This window comes from Natator depressus, chromosome 3 (assembly GCF_965152275.1).
Source record: "Natator depressus isolate rNatDep1 chromosome 3, rNatDep2.hap1, whole genome shotgun sequence".
NCBI classification, from domain to species: domain Eukaryota; kingdom Metazoa; phylum Chordata; order Testudines; family Cheloniidae; genus Natator; species Natator depressus.
Window position 1 is genome coordinate 142,053,395 of NC_134236.1, and position 19,815 is coordinate 142,073,209.

A 19,815-nucleotide genomic window follows, 5' to 3' on the forward strand; every position below is an offset into this window, starting at 1 on the left:
ACATCAACACTATTACCTTTATCAACCAAACTTGTAAGCTCATAAAAAAAAAAAAAAAAAAAAAAAGTAAGTTAGCGAGGATCTATTTTCCATAAACCTGTGCTGACTGGCATTATATTACCGTCCTTTAATTCTTGATTAATAAAGTCCCGTATCAGCCATTCCATTATCTTGCCCAAGATAGGGGTCAGGCTGACATGACTATAATTACCTAGGTCATCCTATTTGCCCTTTTCAAATATTAGCACAACATTAGCTTTCTTCAGATCTTCTGGAACCTCCCTGGTGTTTTAACATTTATTGAATATTCACATAACCAGTCCAGCAATCTCCTCAGACAGCTGTTTTAAAACTCTTGGATGCAAGTTATCTGGATCTGATTATTTTAAAATGCCTAACTTTAGTAGCTGCTGTTTAACGTCCTCCTGAGATACTATTGGAAAGGAAAGTTATCATCTGATATGGCTACATCATGTTTTTCCCCAAATACAGAACAGAAATATTTATTGAATACTTCTGCCTTATTATTGATAATTCTACTATTTCATCTAGCAATGGACCAATACCACTGTTGGGAACAAAAAAACCCCCTAATATATTTAAAAAAAACAAAAACAAAAAAAAAAACACACACCCTTCCTTATTGTCCTTAATTCAGCTGGCCGTTGATTTCTCCCTGTTTCCCTTTGCTTTCCTTATCAATTTTTGACAATTCCAAGCTCCTGATTTATATTCATTACTATAAATTTCCCCTTTCTTTAAAAATAGCTGCCTTCACTTCCCCTCTAAACCAAAGTCCGTTTGTTCTTTAAACCAAGACAGGCTTCTTCTTTGATTGTGGCTTTTTGAGCATCTAGTAAAGTGTTCCTAAACAACTCCCAATTATCATTCATATTTTTGTCTGAATTCTTCCTTCCAGCCGTTAATCCTCTCTTCCGAGAGAACAGTTACAATGCCTGCCTCTGCTTTTGCTCATAGCTTCCAAAAGTGATACCAGAATAAAACTGACCAGGATCCTTGTTAGTTTTACTGCTGGAAAGGATATGAAACATGGCAGTGGAAACTGACAAGAATCCTGGTCATTTGCACTCTGCTGCAGCTTGTGGAAGCTGTCTGCAGCAATGCAGGCAGTGGAGCCCTCTGTCAAGTTTGGAAGAGCACTTATCACCTTAACCTCTGTTGACAAATTACTTTTGCAACCCTAAGCGCTACAACTGTTAAAAATTTAGATGCTGAAGAAGATGGCAGTCAGCCAAGAAAGTTTTCTAATCATCCTGCAAGTGGATTTTTCAAGCCCTGGCTACCCAAGCTCTAAATATATACATATTATGTACACATAAAAACACATACATAGTTCAATTAACTTGATGGATATAGTGGGGAAGTTGTTTTTTCTTTATATTGGGGTGGACTGCTGGATTAATGGATATCATTTATGGCAGCTGGCAATATGATTTGATATATGGTTTTAATTTTGTGATGTCCTCTAAAGAATTTAATGGACAAACAATATTTAAATAACTATTAAGACACTGCAGTGATTTTTTTTTTTTTTTTTTTACCCTAAAGAGGATCTCTGAAGCTATCAGATCATAGTACTCTTTTAGAACATTCTTAAATTAATTATTACAATGTTGATGGAATTACATTTTACACAAAGCATGGACACAATGTAATCACTAGTCTACAGGCCTTAATTATTAGTTACTCCATCTACAATCCTTTAATCAGAGATCGTAGTTGCAGGATGGTCAATACTGAAGAGAAATGTTATTTCAACTCAACAACTGCAGTCTGCTTAGATAACTACATGAAACATAGTATGATCCCTGATCACTAGCTGGATATTTCAGGATTATCAAGTTATTCAACAAGCAGAGCAGTTAAGTACATGAATGTCTGATAAGAGGCATACCAATATTTAGACAAATTAACAAAAATATTGCCAGAAAGACGACCATGGTATTCATAATACAGTATACTATCAGTTTAGTTAGTGCTATTCAGTTTCTAGAAACTTCCCCCTTTAAGTGGTTCCTTATGAACCATCAGTATTAGAATCATGCTGTTCTAAGAGAAAATTCCTCAAAAGCAGATCCAAAAGTTTTTGGAACAACTAGTCTTTTCCCTATTTTAATGGTCTTTTTCCTAAAGATAGCATTATAGTGATAAGGATTTTATAGACTAGCTCCCCACTCTGGGCACATACAGCGAGAACTCATAAGATTTCTTCTACTGAGATATATTGGACTTTAGTTACTCTGAAACCAAATCAACTTGAAATAACTCTGGCATACATCTTTGCATTTTATAAGCTAATGACAGCTGAGGACATAATTTCATGATAAATCAACTGTACCCAAAAACATTTCCATCCCATAAATGTATTTTAGTGACAGTGACTTGTGTATTAGTGCATTAAAAACCAAGATATGAAGCTAAATGTGGGTAAAGTTATGGCTAGTGTCAAATATACTATTACCAATGAAATCAGGTGAACTATTTGTAAGATGAACCCTTACCCAAGTGCTGTAGACGTCTGACACAATAGATATTAACGTACAACTTGCATTTAAGACAGAGAACAGTATTAGAACAAGAGTGTTCTGTGGGCATACCTTGATATGGACTTTAACTAATGCACTACATAGCATTTTAAAAGTCAGCACAGCAAGATTAAAAGTGAGGTTTTTAAAAACATAAAAGTTGTACTGAAGTGTGAAGTTTAAGCAAAATAGGCAGGAAATTCAGAGATATGGCCAAAAATCTGTCCAGTTATTTGTAGGTATTTTAGGTCTCCAAATACTAGGTGATTTTACATTGTGTTGTGTATGTTGTATAAAGATTAGATGTCAGCAAGAACACTGAAATTCCTCACTTTATTATGCATAATTTTTCATAGTAGCATGCAAAGGCCCCAGTCAGGGATTAAGATCCCATCATGCTAGGCACTGTACAAACAATACAGTAGCTGCTGCAGAGAGCTAACAACTGGTTTAAAGCAGACAAATTAGAAGAGATTAATTTTTTCTTAATCTTTATTTTAAAAAACAGGATTAGAAATAAGACTTCAGGTATTGTTTGACAGATGACGAGAGACTAAAATAACAAAGAAGTCATAATATATGGATGGAAATACCATACATTTCCTTATTTAACAGAGGATACTTCTAGACCAAGAGTCAAAATAGCAGGTTGAAGATTTATCAGCAGAAAGATTCCAATGAAGTCCAACATTCCATCTCTGTTTTAAGAAGTACAGGTTAATGTTCTAGTTCTCTCTTCTTCAGAATCAAGAGAAAAGTAAATATTATAGCAGGTGTTTCGAGGCCTCCACAGACTCTGACCTACAATATGCTGAGCACCTTCACTGTCAAATGAAGTTAATGAAAGAAGTTACGCTTTTCTTTGTATTCTTGGATGGCATTTTCAGGAATTTGGATACATTATGTCTAAAAGGAAACAAAACTGTATTAAATGGGAATTCATTTCCCCTTGTATTTGCTTGTAGCCATTATTGGGTCATTTATCATGGACTACCAGACATCTAACATTAATGTCAATAGCAGGGGGTAGCTACATTAGTCTGTATCCACAAAAACAACAAGGAGTCCGGTGGAACCTTAAAGACTAACCGATTTATTTGGGCATAAGCTTTCCTGGGTAAAAAACCCACTTCTTCAGATGCATGGAGTGAAAATTACAGATGCAGGCATTATTATACTGACACATGAAGAGAAGGGAGTTACCTCACAAGTGAAGAGCCAGTGTTGACAGGGCCAATACAATCAGGGTGGATGTAGTTCACTCCCAATAATTGATGAGGAGGTGTCAATTCCAGGAGAGGCAAAGTTGCTTTTGTTGCCAGGTTTATAAGAAACTGCATTGGATGCCCTGCCCACCTTCCAGAAGTTTTAGCAAACCAACCCCCACAACAGCTTACAGCTCCCTTTACTGCCTCCCTCTTTTCAACTTCCAGTGACAGTTTATTCCACCCACTACCAATGCTGCTGTCTTCAATCCGTAAGTCCATCTATTCCCCTGCCCCCAAGTGCTAGAAAGATTTATAAATGTCTTATTGTTTTTTTAATAAATAAAAATCCAGTTTTCATCTTTTCCTTTTTACCTTTCCAGAGTAAAGTTTTCATTCACAGACTGAAATTAGAGATTAATTTTTCTAGTATGAAAAAGCTCTTATGTTCATGTAAATACTCACTTTAGGAAAGAAAAAAAATAAATGCACAAATACAAAATGGGAAATAATTGGCTAGGCAGCAGAACTACAGAAAAGGATATGGTGATTATGGTGGATCATAAAGTGAATACAAGTCAATGTGATGCTATTGAGAAAAAGGCAAATGTCATTCTGTTTTAAACAGGACTGTCATATGTAATCATGGGAGGTAGGAGCTAGTTGCTCCACTCTACTCAGCCATGGTGAGGCCTCAGCTGGAGTACTCTGGGCACCACACTTTAAGAAAGATGTGAACAAATTGGAGAGAGCCCAGAGGAAAGCAACAAAAATGATAAAAGATTTTAAAAACCTGACCTGTGAGGAAAGGATGAAAGTATTGGGCATGTTTAGTTTAGAGAAGAGAAGCCTGCGGTGGAATATTTTAACAGTCTTCTAATATGTAAAAGGTTATAAAGAGGACTGGGGCATGCAACCCTTTGAAACATTCTGGCAACCCAATCTGGGGTCCCAAGCCACAGGTTGAGATACCCCAGTATAGAGGATAGGCTGAATTGGTGTAGTAATATTACTGCTTCTTTCCTGTCATACTGGTTAGAAACTATCATAGTAAAACTGCTCTAGCTGAACCGTATCTGAGCTAAAGATCTCATCCCAGATATCATAACCAATTGGTATGACACATCATTACAGAGCATGTGGGACAAACGGTGGACGTACCACAAAGCATCAAAAGCTCGTTAGATTCTGACCTACAGTTTTTGCAATGTCTTGTCAACTGGTCCTCTGTAAGAATTAAGCCATATTAAGAGACCTAATTTTATGCTACTTTATATTAGATTATGAACTCTTTGGACAATCTTTTTGTTCTATTTGTACAGTTCTTAGTACAATGAGATCCTGGTCCATGCATGGGTGGCTGAGGTTCTGTGGCCTGCAACGTGCAGGTCAGACTAGATGATTGCAACAGTCCCTTCTGGCCTTAAGGTCAATGACTGGAGCTCCTAGGCACTACTGCTATACAAATAATACTACCTAGTTTGCTTGGCCACTTTGGATCAGCCATAGCAGCTTTACAAACCGTCTAGACAATGGTTTCTAAACAGTTTAATATTTTATGCAATATATCATGTATAGCAAAGAGGAGTGTCCCTCCCCAGAGATCGACAGCAAGGGAGGCTCAGACGCCCCCTGGTGGGCGGAACAAGGAAAGCCATGCCCACTACACCAGGAGCAGATGGGCGAGACAGGAACAGGAAGTATAAAAGATGGGCTCATTTAGGGAGAAACCACTGCAAGAGGCAGATGTTTCCATGCTGATATTGGAAACAGAGCCTGCTGAAGTCTTCTGCTGTCTTGAGGACTTGTCTGAAATACCAGATGTGGCTGATGCTGAGGAGTGACTGGGATTACTGCTTGCAGTGTACCCAGGGGAGATGGAGGACAACCCAGAGATCCAGGTGCACCCTGAGGGTAGTGACCCAGGGACAGCTGACTACCCTCTGGCTGGGTTGCTGCCCGAGTCTGGTTCAGTGTGCTGCAGCTGGATCCCTGCTGACCCAGTGGCAGACCACTCTGCCACTGTTAGGGCCCTGGGCTGGGATATGGTGGAGTCAGGTGGGCCCATGGCAGCCTCCCCACCTTTGGCCAGGAGGCGTCTGGGAGTCTGTCTGCTGAGCTAGGATCCTAGCCTGTTGGGTGCTTGTCCTAGCCTGAGTTCCCCTACACTGTGTTGAGTGCTTGCTCCAGTCTGAAGCTCTAGACTGTTGCTACCTTGCCCTGCTTGTGTGCCAGGGTCCCTGGATTATTCACTGCTCTGCCCTGCCTGAGGTTGGGGCCCTAGACTGTGCTTGGTACTCTGCCCTGTCTGAGGGCCTGGGTTCCCAGACTATAGCTGGTTGGGCTTTAGACTGTTTAGTCAATACCACTAAAAGTATAAGTCCTACCTCCACCCTCCTGTGGGCTGCCAGCGCCATTTTTTACATTCCTATTGATTTGGCAGTCAGTCAGTCAGCAAAAAATAAGACTGAAGGATAACTTCCTTCTCTTCCCCACCCCAACCTATCCATTGCCAGATAACTGGAAGGAATATACAAACTTCTAAGAGGACAATTAAAAAAACCTGACTTTTTAGCCTTAAGGATAACTTGTACTACAAGTTTTGAAATTCTAATTAATTTTCACATGTGCTTTGTTCGGACAACAACAACAAGTTGATCAGTTTTCACCATGGTTCTCAGCAATTAGTAAAATGTTGCAGAGTTTGCAACATCAAAAGTATTCATTTACCAAAATAAGTGTATTGAGCACACTGTTATTCAAACACTGTATGTCTTATAAAACATATGCAAAGACTGAACTTTGGCCCTAACCTACTTGAAAGTTGTTGTTTTTTTTAAAAAGGTAAGTCAACTTAAAAAAAGATCATTTAGGTTGTCTAAAATTCTGTAGACAGAACTGTTTTAACTGCAAGATTAAGAAAAAATTCTAGGCTTTCTTTCCAATTTTAGTTGGAGCAGTTGACTGTATGCAAAATGCTGCCAATCTTATTCTTTCCCCTTCCGCTACCAGTTTTTCTTTTACTTGTAGGGTGGGAAAATGGAAGGAAAAAATATCTAGACAAAATAGCATCATGTAATGGCAGTATCATGAAAGCTGTCAACATTCAAGGGCATCTGTAATTGATTTACTTAATGATATTTTAAGTGACTATGAGCTGACAAGAGAAAATACATACTAACCCGCACATATTGTATGGCTCCTAGTTTTCAATAGGAACAAATGGAGTAGAACCTGTTTATATTAAACTTAGGCCTGCAGGGAGGTATGATGAGAATTCTAGATTATTTCATTGCACTGCAATTAACCAATTATAATTCCAGGCTCAGTAACCGTTGTTGGAAACATTCCACACTTATCGTCTTCAAGCACCTTAAAGGCACAGAGTTACTGTGGGTGTGAAAACAGATTCCAAGCCTGTCCCTCTCTCCATGACACTCTGCACGTCAACCTTGTTCTACTAAGGCACCTTCTTCCTCTTCCCTCTAAGCAAAAAGTGCACAAAGGAAGGCTTAGCCACTGCAATTTGTAAAAAGCCTTTCTCGCCCAGAGATGAGCCTGGCCTGGCTTGGCCGGCAGGGGTGGGCTGCCTCATACTGCCGCCCAGCAAACGAGGGAGCGGCGGTGATGGATGAAGCGAGGGCTGCTCTGCGGAGCCCCGAGAGCACACAGTGGGGCCCGCAGCACCCAAGAGCTGCTCGCCCGCTTCCCAGTGTGCGAGGGACCGGTCACTTCCTTGAATCTAGGCTGGAGGCGCTGCCGCGGCTCAGACTAGCATGTGCGCCGCTTCCGGTGCGTGAGGAAAGCCGGGGCCCCGCGCTAACAATAGGGCAGAGGCGGGCACCCCGGCGCTAGGGAAGTACAAGGGGCGGCAGGGGAGCTAGTAGCCGGGCGGGACGCGCGAGGCAGAGAGCGGGCTGCGAGGGGTGACGGCGGGGCCGGGCCGCCAAGGAGAGCGGGATGCTGGGGAGCGGCTCCCGGCGGCAGGACCGAGTGCGGGGCAGCCCCTCTCGGCGGCGGCGAGGGGGACCCGGGCTCAAGGTGACATCTTGGGTCGCAAGAGGAGGAGGAGGCGGCGCCGCCGCGCCAGGCCGCCCTTCCGGCCCCCCAGGTGAGCCCGGCGCCGTTCCTCACCTGGCACCTGCAGACGATGTCCGCGTCCTGCGCCAGCAGATCCACCAGCTTGCCCTTGCCCTCGTCGCCCCACTGGGCCCCTAGCACCACGGTCACCTTGTTGCCGGGCGGGCGCGTGGCGCACTCGCCGTTGGGGACGGCGGGAGCTGAGGCGCCATTCTCAGACATGGTTGCCGCCGCCGGAGGCTCCTTTCCTGCTCCCAGGGCAGGGTACACATGAGGCGACACAGGGGCACGCTCAACGCCGCCTCCTTCCCCCCAGACCCCGCCTCCTCCTCCACGGCGGGAAATACCGCAACTGCAGCCGCCGCATCCAGTGGCGACCGCTGGCTCCCCACCGGGAGCCCCGCCCTCTTCTCTGCATAGACCGATGCCGCTCTCAACCCCGCCCTCGCGGCAGGAACTACACTTCCCGGCACGCAGCACGGCGGTTCCCCGCAGGGCGCCGCACGGAGTTTGCGTGATGCTTGATGGGGCGAGTAGTCCCTATGGGTCGCACCTGTGAGAGAGGCCGAACAAGCCTTGTTGCTGCGGCCTGGGGCTGACCCAGAAGGAGGGACCCGGTGTGCTAGAGGCGGGCGCTGCGGCTGCTGCCGCTGCCGCTGCCTCCCCCCCTTCGAGAGGCACGGGTGGGAGGCGCCAGGCAGTTTCTGTTGAGCACCTCCACCACTGGTCCAGTGTCACGTGATCGGATGGGTGGCGGTTTATTGGGGCCGTTATTAGGCGGGCCCATGGCGCGAGCGCCGGAGCGGCTATGGGGCACTCGAGGCCTGGGGCTGCTGCTGTGCCTGGGTGAATGCTGCGGCCTGTGGAGGTGGGAGGCTGGAAAATGGATGGGAACAGAATGAGGTGGGAGGCCTGGGTGGGAGGGGGGGGCTGCACCTGTCAGGGTGCCCAGCTCATCGTTGTGTCCCCGCCCCCCAATCTGAGTGGGGGAGGAACCCAAGGGTGGGCACGGAGAGCGCCTGAGCCACAGGGCGCCTGCTTCTGGCCTGCCCCATCCCACGCCATGTGGCCCACGGGGCAACAGCTTCCAAAACGCCCCAGCGCAAGCCACGCAGCCCACCAGGTGACAGCTGCCAACATGCCCCGACCCAAGCCATGCCGCCCACAGGGTGACAGCTGCCAACATGCCCCAGCCCATGCCCTATGGGGTGACAGCTGCCAACATGTGTTGACCCATGCCAAGCATCTGACAGGCATAGTGTAGCACATGTATTCCCTCTTGTCTTGGATCAAGATGGATCATCATATGCTGGGCTCAGGCGCCTCTACATTATGAGCTGGTGGTGTGATTTCCTCCGCTCGCATACACATGCACTTGCTGTCATCAAGCTTGATGACGATCTGCAAAGAGCTGTCTGATCACATGGTCTTAGCTTCTTGTTGTCTGCTGGTTCTTGAGGTCTCTGGGCTCTGTCTTGCAAAGATCCTTACGGTCTATAAAAGTCACTGGAAATAGGAAAGTCTAGCTGCCTCTACTAAGGACCATGAATAAGGATACGATCCTGTCATGGATTCTGGGACTTTGCAAGATGTCCATGACTTCTTCTGGGGCAAGGCTGGAGCAGCTGTCAGTCCCAGAGTAGCATCCACTTGAACAACTGAGTGGTAGGGAGCCATGGAGCAGTGGCCGCTGGAACAGCCGGCTAGTGATCAGCCCCAAGGCTACCAGAGCAGTGGCCCCCAGAACAGCTGGCCGGCAGCCCCCAGGGCTGCCAGAATAGCTGACAGTCGGCCTTCCGCCAGAGCACTGGTCCCCAGCCAGCAGAAGTAGCGGCCAGGGCCAGGTCAGCCTCTCTAAGGCTGGAGCAGCAGTGGTCAGCCCCTGTTACAGGAGCAGCAGCGGGGTTGGAGCAGCTGCAAGTCCTGGCAGCACTCTATGTCCCCCACCTTCACCCCTCCAGGGTGTTTTTAGTAAAAGTTAGGGACGAGTCATGCGCTTCTGTGAATTTTTGTTTATTGTCCACGACATGTTCCTGACTTTTACTAAGAATACCTCGGACAGACTCTTAACTTAACCAAGAATATATATGTATATAAGGGAAATTGAAATGAATAGCCAAAGTAGGAAGCCTGATTATGTTTTTTCAAAAAGATTAAACACATTTTGCATAAAAGACAGCTGAAAATACAGAAATACTTTCATTAAATCACTCTTCCATATAAGCAACTGCTGCAGTTGATGTGGAGATGCTGTGTGATTGTGAATAACAGGTGAGGTGATCCATGTAATCACAGACTGGGGGGGAAGGACTTGGTAAGACACTCTGTTGTCCACAGTATGAAAAAGTTTTAGGACTCCTGTACTTAGGCCTGGTCTACACTACACAGGTTGACATAAGGCAGCTTACATTGATCTAATTATGTCAGTGTCTATATGACAGCTGTGTCCCACCTATGTAAGTGCTCTACTACATTGCTATAATAACTCCACCTCTATGAGAGGCGTAGGCCTTATGTCGGTGTAGTTAGGCTGGTGCAGTGTCTGTATAGACACTGCATTACTTAGATCGGCTGTTAGCACTCTTGTCAATTTCACAGCTCCAGCAGCCCCAGCAGTGAAACTGACAAGAAAGCTCACAATTTCACAGCTCCAGCTGTGAAATTGACAAGAAAGCCTGGCAGCTAGAACCCACCTGCCCACCCCTCCCCTGGAGAGCTGGGCAGCTGAACAGCACTTCTGGCTGGGAGCTGCAGGCATCTAGACTCCACTCCCAACTGGGATCCGGAGAGAGAAACCTAGAGGCTGGATCCTGCTCTCAGCTGGGAGCTGGGGCAACAAACCCAGGTGGCTGACCCGCTCCCAGCCGGGAGGTGAGAAGCCCCCGGTTGCTTTCCCGCTCCTGGCTGGGAACATTGTCTGTCTTGTCAATTTCACGACTCCATACTGGAGTCGTGAAATTGAGAAGGCTGCCTGGCTCCTGGCAGGGTGGAGCTGAAAAGCCGGGGCAGCTGGACCCCACTCCCTAGGGGCAAGAAGCCTGGGGCAGCTTCCCCCAACACACCCACTCCCAGCCGGAAATGAGGAGGCGAGAAGCCCCGAGCAGCTTCCCTCCGCTCCCTGTGGGGAACAGGGTGGCGAGTCAGGGTGCAACCCACTTCCCTGTGGGGCAGCCCAGCTCCTGGCAGGGAACTGCCAGCGGAGCTGAGACACTTGGCTCTCAGCTCCCCACACTGCCCCTCTTAGGTCAGTGGAAGTGTGCCTGATGAGGATGCACACCACCCACCCAAGGAGCATAGTGTGGACATGCACCACCTCAGTAATTACCTAATATAGGTCGACCCAAGTTTTTAGTGTGAACACACCCTAAGTAAGCTATGATTGCTCTACCTCCTGGAGGCTGTGAGCCTAAGTAATGGTAAGCCTGTAGTTACATATATTGGAGACGACCCAGGAACCTGCAGAGCTGCAGGAAGTTTCCAGATGGTTCAATTGGTGACAGTTTCCCTCTGAGCCTACTGAACCAATGCCCAGCATTGTGTTAGGTTGCACTGTTCTGCTGTAGGTGCCAACTTTCCTGTTAAATGTAAAGCTGAAATTCTAATGGTCATTCACGATTTTATGGCATTTTTAACAAAGTAGGGCTGTCATCCCTGATTAGATGTCTTGATCTAAATCTAATTTGGGTACTTATTGTGCTTACATAAATTTTCACTGCCGTTTCAATTGACTACTATATTCTTCACTTCCGATCCTGAACAGTTGTATAGTTTTGCTATGTGCTGTTAAACAGCTGACACAATACATCTAAGAAGTGGTAACGTACCATTGATGTGTGAGTAATTCTAGTTTATCGTATACAAATATAGTGCCAAATTTGGCCCTCATTTACACTAGTGTAAATCCAGAGTAAGTCTACTGACTTTGAATTGATCCATGGTTTGTAGACTGTAATCTTATGCTTTCACACAGCTATTCCCTGGCTTCCCGAAATAGCTTTGGGACCTCCAGAATATTGTCATAACATGATATTGCTTTGTGATGTTATTCTAATGCTGCTCTCTAAGGGGGTCATAGAGTATCACTGCTTTACTATTTTTATTTGGAGAAGAAATTAATTTTGACATTCATACCTTTGTGCATTTTCTCTGCAGGTATAAAACTAACGTAGAAAACTATGCTGTCTTCACTACCAGAACCACCGTAAGTGTTGTTTAATAATGATCAAAACAAATCAGTCTTGATTTGTAATACACTGCTTCCGGCTTTTATTTGTGTATATTAGGGACTGACAATGTTTTGGGTCTGATTTCAAAGACCCTTTATTTTGTAATGTCTTAATATTGCAAAGTAGAGTAGATTTTGCTGTATATAGGAAGATTTTTCTGTAAGGATGTTTCAGGACTAATTCAATCAGGCCCACATGTTACTTCACAGACCCATGGAAAGCAGACAAGCCCTCTGCTTAAGCAGACAAACCACTGCTTACACCAAGTTCTTAGATCCAAGGACCAGGTTTTATTTGCATAGGTACAGAGCACTACACCCAGTGATCAAATGACATGTAGCAGGCCAGTGAACTGGCTACATCACAAGGGGAAAGGCATTGATTCTAGGTTCTGACATGATCTTTTATACATAGTATTACACATTATCTTTATCAACACGCCCTTCTATTCATTTGCTGTCCCAAATTTTTTCTTCCCTATTGGGTAATATTTATTGCTGTACATCATGTTCTGAATTATACAATAAGTTGCAAAAAGCATTGTTCCCCTTTTTAGCAATAATAAAACTATCATACTATTTGACAGGGATTTTGCTTGTTTTCCCTAGTCTCCCCAAAACCTTAATAACAGAATGTTCAGATCTTAATATTTTTTGTCAGGAACCTTGTTCTCACTTTTCCATCTCGAAAAGGTTATACAGAGGTTATAAAAACCACACTTGAGTATGCAGGCCTACAAAACCTACACATATATTGTTTATACTTCTACTTATACATTCCTGATCAATTATCCACTAAATAAGCATTGGGTCTTTACCAGGTTATATAGAGTAAGCTCACCTAGCCAATGCTTTACTCCTTTACATTTTCTCACATGGGTTTAATTAACCATACCATTCAATAATATGGTTATAAAATATGCTAAATCTTGACAAAAGTTCAAAAAATACAATTGCTGATACCCATTGTCAAGAACAAGCACTTTTTGTAGTCTAGAGAAAGCCCTAGTGCAAAACTGTTCAGAGATTTCCGTTTGCACTTGTTCATTTTGTTTTATTATTTATTTTCACTTTTAAGTGAGAGAAACAACAAAAATATACATTACATAATAAGTGTAATAGTTTAGGTCATATTGTCTTTTCAAATTTAACAAAATTATTGGCGGAAGATGTATAGCCAAAACAGTCATATCTATTTCAAATTTCACTTTAATTTGGACACACTAAAGCTTTACATGCAAATATACTTCTTTGGGGGATAAGAGGCAACTCTCATATAGGAACAGTTAGTAGATAATCAGTGATTACAAGTGGAGGGGATGGAGTGTGTTCATCACATTCCATTTAAATATACTGAAGAGATATTTAGAATGGTCACATCTGTAGGCCAAAGTATGTATTTCTGGCAGTCAGGTAAGGACATCTCAAACCAGCATGATTATATATCTGTTTAAATTACCCAGTAAGTATGTGTCTGATCAGTCATCAATTCAACTTTAACCTGTTAAGGGCTCAATACTGCCCATATTGAGGTCAATGGAAGTTTTGCTAGTGATTTCAGTGGGAACAGGGTCAGACCCATACATCAGAAAGGAAAGTTAAGGATACAAGTGGGAATAAAAGAAAAATGCTGTAACACAGTGGTTCTCAAATTGTGGCCTGCAGAGCAATTGCTGGTCATCTACAGAGCTGACTGGTTATATGGTACAGGCTCTTCCTCCTTATTAACTGCTGCTACATTGCATTAAAAGACAGCTGAAACAGATTTAATATTTTTCTAATGTTGCATTTCCATGTTAGCAATTTATGAGTTTTCCACAGCTTGCACCAGTTCAATATCACAATGTATGAATAAATGGTGCCGTTCTCAAAATCATTTGCAGTCAGCTTTAGTAATTGAATTAGAACCATTTTCTTGGCAAAAAATTCCCACTGTTGCTACTACCAGTGATTGTGAACACACTTGTGCACACACCATTGTACACGTCAACAGTTTAAAAAGCAAATGAAGTTGAAAGGGTTAGTAATTCTCTGCACTACTTGGAGGGAAATTCAGATTTTATTGAACTGCCAGTCCTAGTCTTTTGTTTCTGTGGCACCAGGCATGGGATTTCAGTGGAGTAAAATTATGCATTGAGGGGAGGGAATGCCTTGTCTATTGACAACAGTTTATCTGGCCCATTTAGGGTGACCAGATAGCAAGTGTAAAAAATCGGGACAGGGGATGGGGGGGTAATAGGTGCCTATATAAGAAAAAGCCCCCAAAATCGGGACTGTCCCTATAAAATCAGGACGTCTGGTCACCCTAGGCTCATTGCAGAGCACCATCTAAAGAGCTCGAAGGCAGTTTTGAGTGTGCTTTTGTTGCGTGATGATGGCCTTGGCAATAGTGAACTGTTCCCAGGGGGGAAAACAGAAATCTTTACTGATGTATTGAACTAAAGAATAAAGAGCAAGATGAAAACTAGTTTACTTTCACTGGCGCTACTTACTGTGAGTGTCACAAAGATTGCACTTTGCAACAAGATTTCCTGCCCTGCTAAGAGGGACCTCAGAAATGGTAGTTGTAATTCTAAACCTTATTTGCTAGTTTTATAGAAGACATACCATTTTATTTATTTGTAGTGTGCTTTACATAATTTAGTCTGTTTTTTTCCCATTGAAATTATTGACAAAAGTTTTTTTGACAGTGGGAGAAGACTGGGTTTAATACCATAGTCATTACAATTTTAAGTTTGAAGTTGTCCCTAGGCATTTTTAATATTTAAAGAATTTAATAATTTCTGTGTAATAATTAAAAACCTGGTAAAAGAACATTATGGTTTTAAAACCACTATACAGTTAGATATATTGCAACAGATTATATATTTGTATGTGCTACCATAAGTTCTCTACTCTTTGTTTAGATATATTTAGAGTATGAAGGAGCTGAATTTGTGCAATGGGAAGTTTCTACGTTATGTACTGTTGCAAATAAAAGGTAAGGATTGCAAAAGTGAATAATAACAGCACAATGGTAACTCACATTGACTTTATTGGGAGCAGAGTTAGGTCAATTCTGAATACTTTTGAAAATTCCACCCAAAGTTTGAGAAGGTCGTGTTTGTATACACATACAAATAAGATGGGCTTCTGTTAAGCCTGGCACATGCATTCATTTGGAGATCTGTTGGAAAACAAAATGTTATTTTTATTTCCCTTAAGAATTATGAAGTACAGATCCTTTGTTTCAGAATAAGAGTTGTGGGTTGAGATTTGCGGAGGAGACAGAGATGCAGATCCTGAGGTTTCTATATAATTTATATTGTAAGTTAAATATTTATTGATGTAATGGAATATAGAATTAGGCATTGGCATATACAGTATAAAGTAGTTCTAAGTATGCTATTTCTCCTAAACTTCCTTGCCTATGTACTGTACATGTGAGGAAAAAGCCAAAAAGATTGATAAATACTTTAAAATATGTATCTAAATTAAGAATTGCACATTTTATGTTCTTGGGTTTTTTAATTTTTTTTTTGGCCCAGTGCATTTATATGAACAATGCCATGTAAACAGATATTCTTTCTATCTCAAAGATGTAAAGAGTCTATCATTGTAGAACATAAATGCTGAATTGTATTCTATGTTTGTGTTATTTTTAAGTTGAAACGTGTCTGATTCCTTACATTTGGAGCAGCTAGGGTCTTCAGGAGGACCCTATTTAAGACATTAGACTGCACAAAGGTTTCTAGACACATAATGTTCAGGGAGTGGGACTGACAGGACACAATCTCTTTTGTGTAGGTATTCTTATTTGATCATTTAATGGCCAAGATACCTAATGCATTTGTGAGCTCCAGATTAGATCCAGCTACACTAGGAGTAGGGAACCCAAAATACCACTTTTTAAAAAAAAAAAGTATCTCTGCCCCTAAATGACTGTTTAGCCAGGATATGGTACAACCTTTAAAAAGATTTCATATTAACAGAGGGATGTATTACAGCTATTATCTGCATAGCACTGAGATCCAACACTATCTACAGTATAGCGGGAGTACATAAAAGTTATACTCATGCAGCATTGTGGCTGAAAGTTTTGATAAGCAAAAGTCAGGTAAAAAGTTGTGGTTTCCACTGCAGCTTTAATTTGTGTATCTTGCTGTGTTTGTGTTTATATGTGTTATGTCTTTGAAATTATTGTATTGGTAAGCTTATTTGAATGTACAATCAGATATCACATATTTAAACACATTTGAATGATTGCACATTCAGGCATATACATCTGTGTGTTAATGTGAGTGTATTATCATTAGATTGCAAATTCAAATCCAGATGCAAAATGCAGTTGTTACTCCCAAAATCCAGACTTAAGACACCCCCACAATGGTTTGCCTATTTCAGTAACTCAATTGTCAATTGTTTGTTTTGGTAGGTGAAAGGAGATGGCCCATCCTAGAGGAATTGCCAGGGTTTTACTAGGGGTTGCCCTATGACCTTCAGAAAACTCCCCAGAACAGACTAACTTTGTTTACGCTTGGGAAGACATGGATATAGCCTTCAGCTCAAAGGTTTGACACTCAGGCAGTAATCTTTGAAAACAAAAATTTTCTTTATTTAATGTACCAATATTCCCTGATACAATAAAATCTTTTAAAAGAACAAAAGCATATATCAAGAAACATAAACATAAATTCTATTAGCACAAATATTCACATTAAAGTACTCAATACTGCAATGTCATACATTTGGAAATGGCTCCAAGTGGTTACATTCTACATGTCGTGATCAATCACATGTAGGACGCTGACAGCAATTCTAATTAAAGCACTAAACTTTCATACATAGTAACATATATCCAACTTTAGTATCTCAAACACACTCATATGTCCTAGCTCCTTCTTATACCATAGATCTCATGCTTACTTTCTACAGTCTTCTTTTCCCTCTGATCTGTCAAAAGGTCCCTGTCTGTCTCAGTGCCAAACTCCTGCTCTTCTTCTCTGTCTGCTGCTGCCGCACCTCTGCCACCCCTTCTGCGCTACTGCCGCTGTTGCTCGCGGTGATTTCTTGATCCATCACAACAATCTAGCCACCTTCTTCCCTCTTCAGTGATTTTTCTCTCTTCCTGCTTCTTCTGACTTTTCTCCTGCTGACAACCTCTTCCTTCCAGTCACTCACACACATCAGTACCACCAATACCAAACTTGTCAGCTCTCTGCCTTATATATGATTTTTGGCCTACTTTGGTTATTTCCTCAATCCTTATCATTAGCATACTTCTCCTCCAATCATCTTTAAGTTCTCTCTGATTGCTCCATTCTTATGAACCAATTAAAGCTGCTAAGCCTATCTGTCAATCAAAGCTGGATCTGACTGAAAACCTGCACCTGACCTGACTGACCCCTCCCTTTAGGTTTTGGAGTAATCTTTATCTAACCTCAGCCTGCCAGCTTGCTATAGGCCAAATTACTCCAAGACCACCACTTGAATCTTTGTGCTCTGGTTACCTGCAACTACCATTTTATTATTCCTGGCCCTAACTGCTTAAAACTGTCTTTATTAGTTATTAAATTCTTATAAATATAAATGATTCTTATTTTCTTAATACATCTATATGCATCTTAATATTAGGATTCACTGTAACCACTCCAATTTTTACCTAATTTTAGATCATTTAATTTTGATATTTCCTTCACTTCAGCTAGTGGTGGCACAGCAGTGTTCTTAATGCTGTATTTCATACACACAATAGAGCAGCTGAAAGATCTCTCATACCACAGTGTGTCTTACAAAGGTGTTGAGATATGAAATAGATAGACAGCTATTTTAAATGTAGTATGTTTTATAAGGGTGTAGCACACTCTCTGGGCTTGTCTACATATAGTTTTTATTCCACTTTAAATATATCAGTTAGAAACTAATATAGTTGAAGCAGTGCAACCCCATCATATGGACACATTTATGTTGGCATAAAGGTGCTTTATATTGTGATGTACAGCTTAGGGTATGTCAGGGCCGGCCCACAACAGTTTGGCACCTGAGGCGGGGATCTCAAATGACGCCCCCATGCTCCCTCGCTTGGGCCAAAACTTTGAAAGGTCTCATTTCTGCTTTCTCCCTGTTCTACTCCTCTCATGGTACTGCTCTGCTACCTACCCCAATAAAGGAGAACAAACAACTTAAAATGCCTTGTTCAAAAATTTTAAGTGACACTTAACTTTCAAACGCCTGAACAGCAAATGTAATTTTTCTTGTCTGCGTAGTAAACACTGGCTTTTTTAACTGTTTGAATAATCAAAGTGGTGCTTTCCGTGCCTTCTTGGTTGCAAAGATTTGAACTGCTTCCTGAAGGTCCACAGTCTGGGCCAGCTCATGCTCTATTGAGATGGTTGCAAGGCCGACCAGCCTCTCCTGTGTCATTGTGGAGTGTAGATGTGTTTTTATTAACTTCAGCTTGGAGAAGCTGCGTTCTCCACGGGCAACTGTTACAGGAACTGTTAGAAGTATGTACAGAGCAACAAAAGCATTTGGAAAGAGGGTGATCATCTGATTTGTGCACATATATTCCAGAACAGCCTTTGGAGTTGATCCTGCTGAAGTGTGTCTTGAAAGGGCTTTCAGTTCATCACCTAAATCACTCGCATCAATATCGCGCATATCATCATGTGTCAACACTGTCTCTAGTGCCCTGCATTGCTGGTGTAGGTCTTCTTCAGGTATAGTGAGGAGTTTTGGAATATTATACAACATCCCAAATATACTGCTGTGTTCCTTGAGCTGCATGAAACGTTCTTCAACTGACTGTATTGCACAATTAGCACCTGGTTAAAGAATTCAACTTTGAATTGTTGTTTGGGGTCTCTTATGGGATTATCCCGTGCCTCATAATCAAAATGTCTTCTTCTTCGGTGGCTTTTGTATTCTTGAATGGGTGGGAAAATAGCTTCAGTGTGAGGTTCCTCTGCCAACTTCTGTGCACTCTTCAGAACGTTTTGAAATCCCTCATCTGACTGGTAAGACTGTAGGTATGACTTTGCTTTGTCCAACACCTTGGAGTCTCTTGCTTACAACATTTATTTCAAACAGTATGGCATGCCACAACACTAAGCCACACACAAATTTGAAATTATGTATGATTCCGGTGATTCCATTTCCCTCTGTCACTGTTCTCCCACAAACAGTTCCTGTCATAGCGTTATCCTCCATAATGGCAACTATGGCATCATCTATCTTCCCAATTTGGTGTTTGATAGACTTTATCGCCTCCACTCAACTTTCCCATCGTGTGGCACTCAGTGGTTTCAGTGTCAGAGAGGATGTTCCCAGACGTTGCTTCAAAATTTGCCATCGATGAGTTGATGCAGAGAAAAATACAAAGATGCTTTGAATGACATTAAAAAATTCAGCAGCCTCACTAGAAGCTGGTACTGCATCACTGACCACCAAGTTCAATGAATGAGAACTGCATGGCACAAAAAAAGCTCGAGGGTTTAACTCTTGGATCCGTGTCTGCACTCCTCTGTTCTTTCCTCTCATGTTGGCACCATTATCGAAGCCCTGACCTCTCATGTCAGCTATTGCAATTCCCGTATCTTCCAGCTTTTTAAGAAGCACATTTGTCATACCAGCTCCTGTAGTATCATCAATGTCAATAAATTCTAGAAAATGCTCTTTGACAGTCACCACTGCAGGGACATTTTCACTAGGTTCTGTTGTTGTTACAAAACGCACCATTAAAGTCATTTGTTCCATATGGCTGGTGTCAGGTGTGCAGTCC

The 19,815-nt window shown here is 42.4% G+C and overlaps 2 protein-coding genes across 2 annotated transcripts in view; one reads left to right on the plus strand and one right to left on the minus strand.

Moving 5' to 3' along the window:
* The window catches only part of ADSS2 (adenylosuccinate synthase 2), a 40,727-nt gene extending 32,497 nt beyond the window's left edge, over positions 1–8,230 (minus strand). Inside the window, exon 1 of the mRNA XM_074948938.1 lies at positions 7,886–8,230. Within this exon, the coding sequence (XP_074805039.1) occupies positions 7,886–8,053 (168 nt within the window). The 5' untranslated portion in view covers positions 8,054–8,230. The remainder of the gene's footprint in view (positions 1–7,885) is intronic.
* Positions 8,231–8,518: 288 nt separating this feature from the next.
* Positions 8,519–19,815, plus strand: part of CATSPERE (catsper channel auxiliary subunit epsilon) — a 90,324-nt gene continuing 79,027 nt past the window's right edge. The window contains 3 exon segments of the mRNA XM_074947611.1: positions 8,519–8,699; positions 11,984–12,032; positions 14,963–15,036. Of these exon segments, the coding sequence (XP_074803712.1) occupies positions 8,578–8,699; positions 11,984–12,032; positions 14,963–15,036 (245 nt within the window). The 5' untranslated portion in view covers positions 8,519–8,577.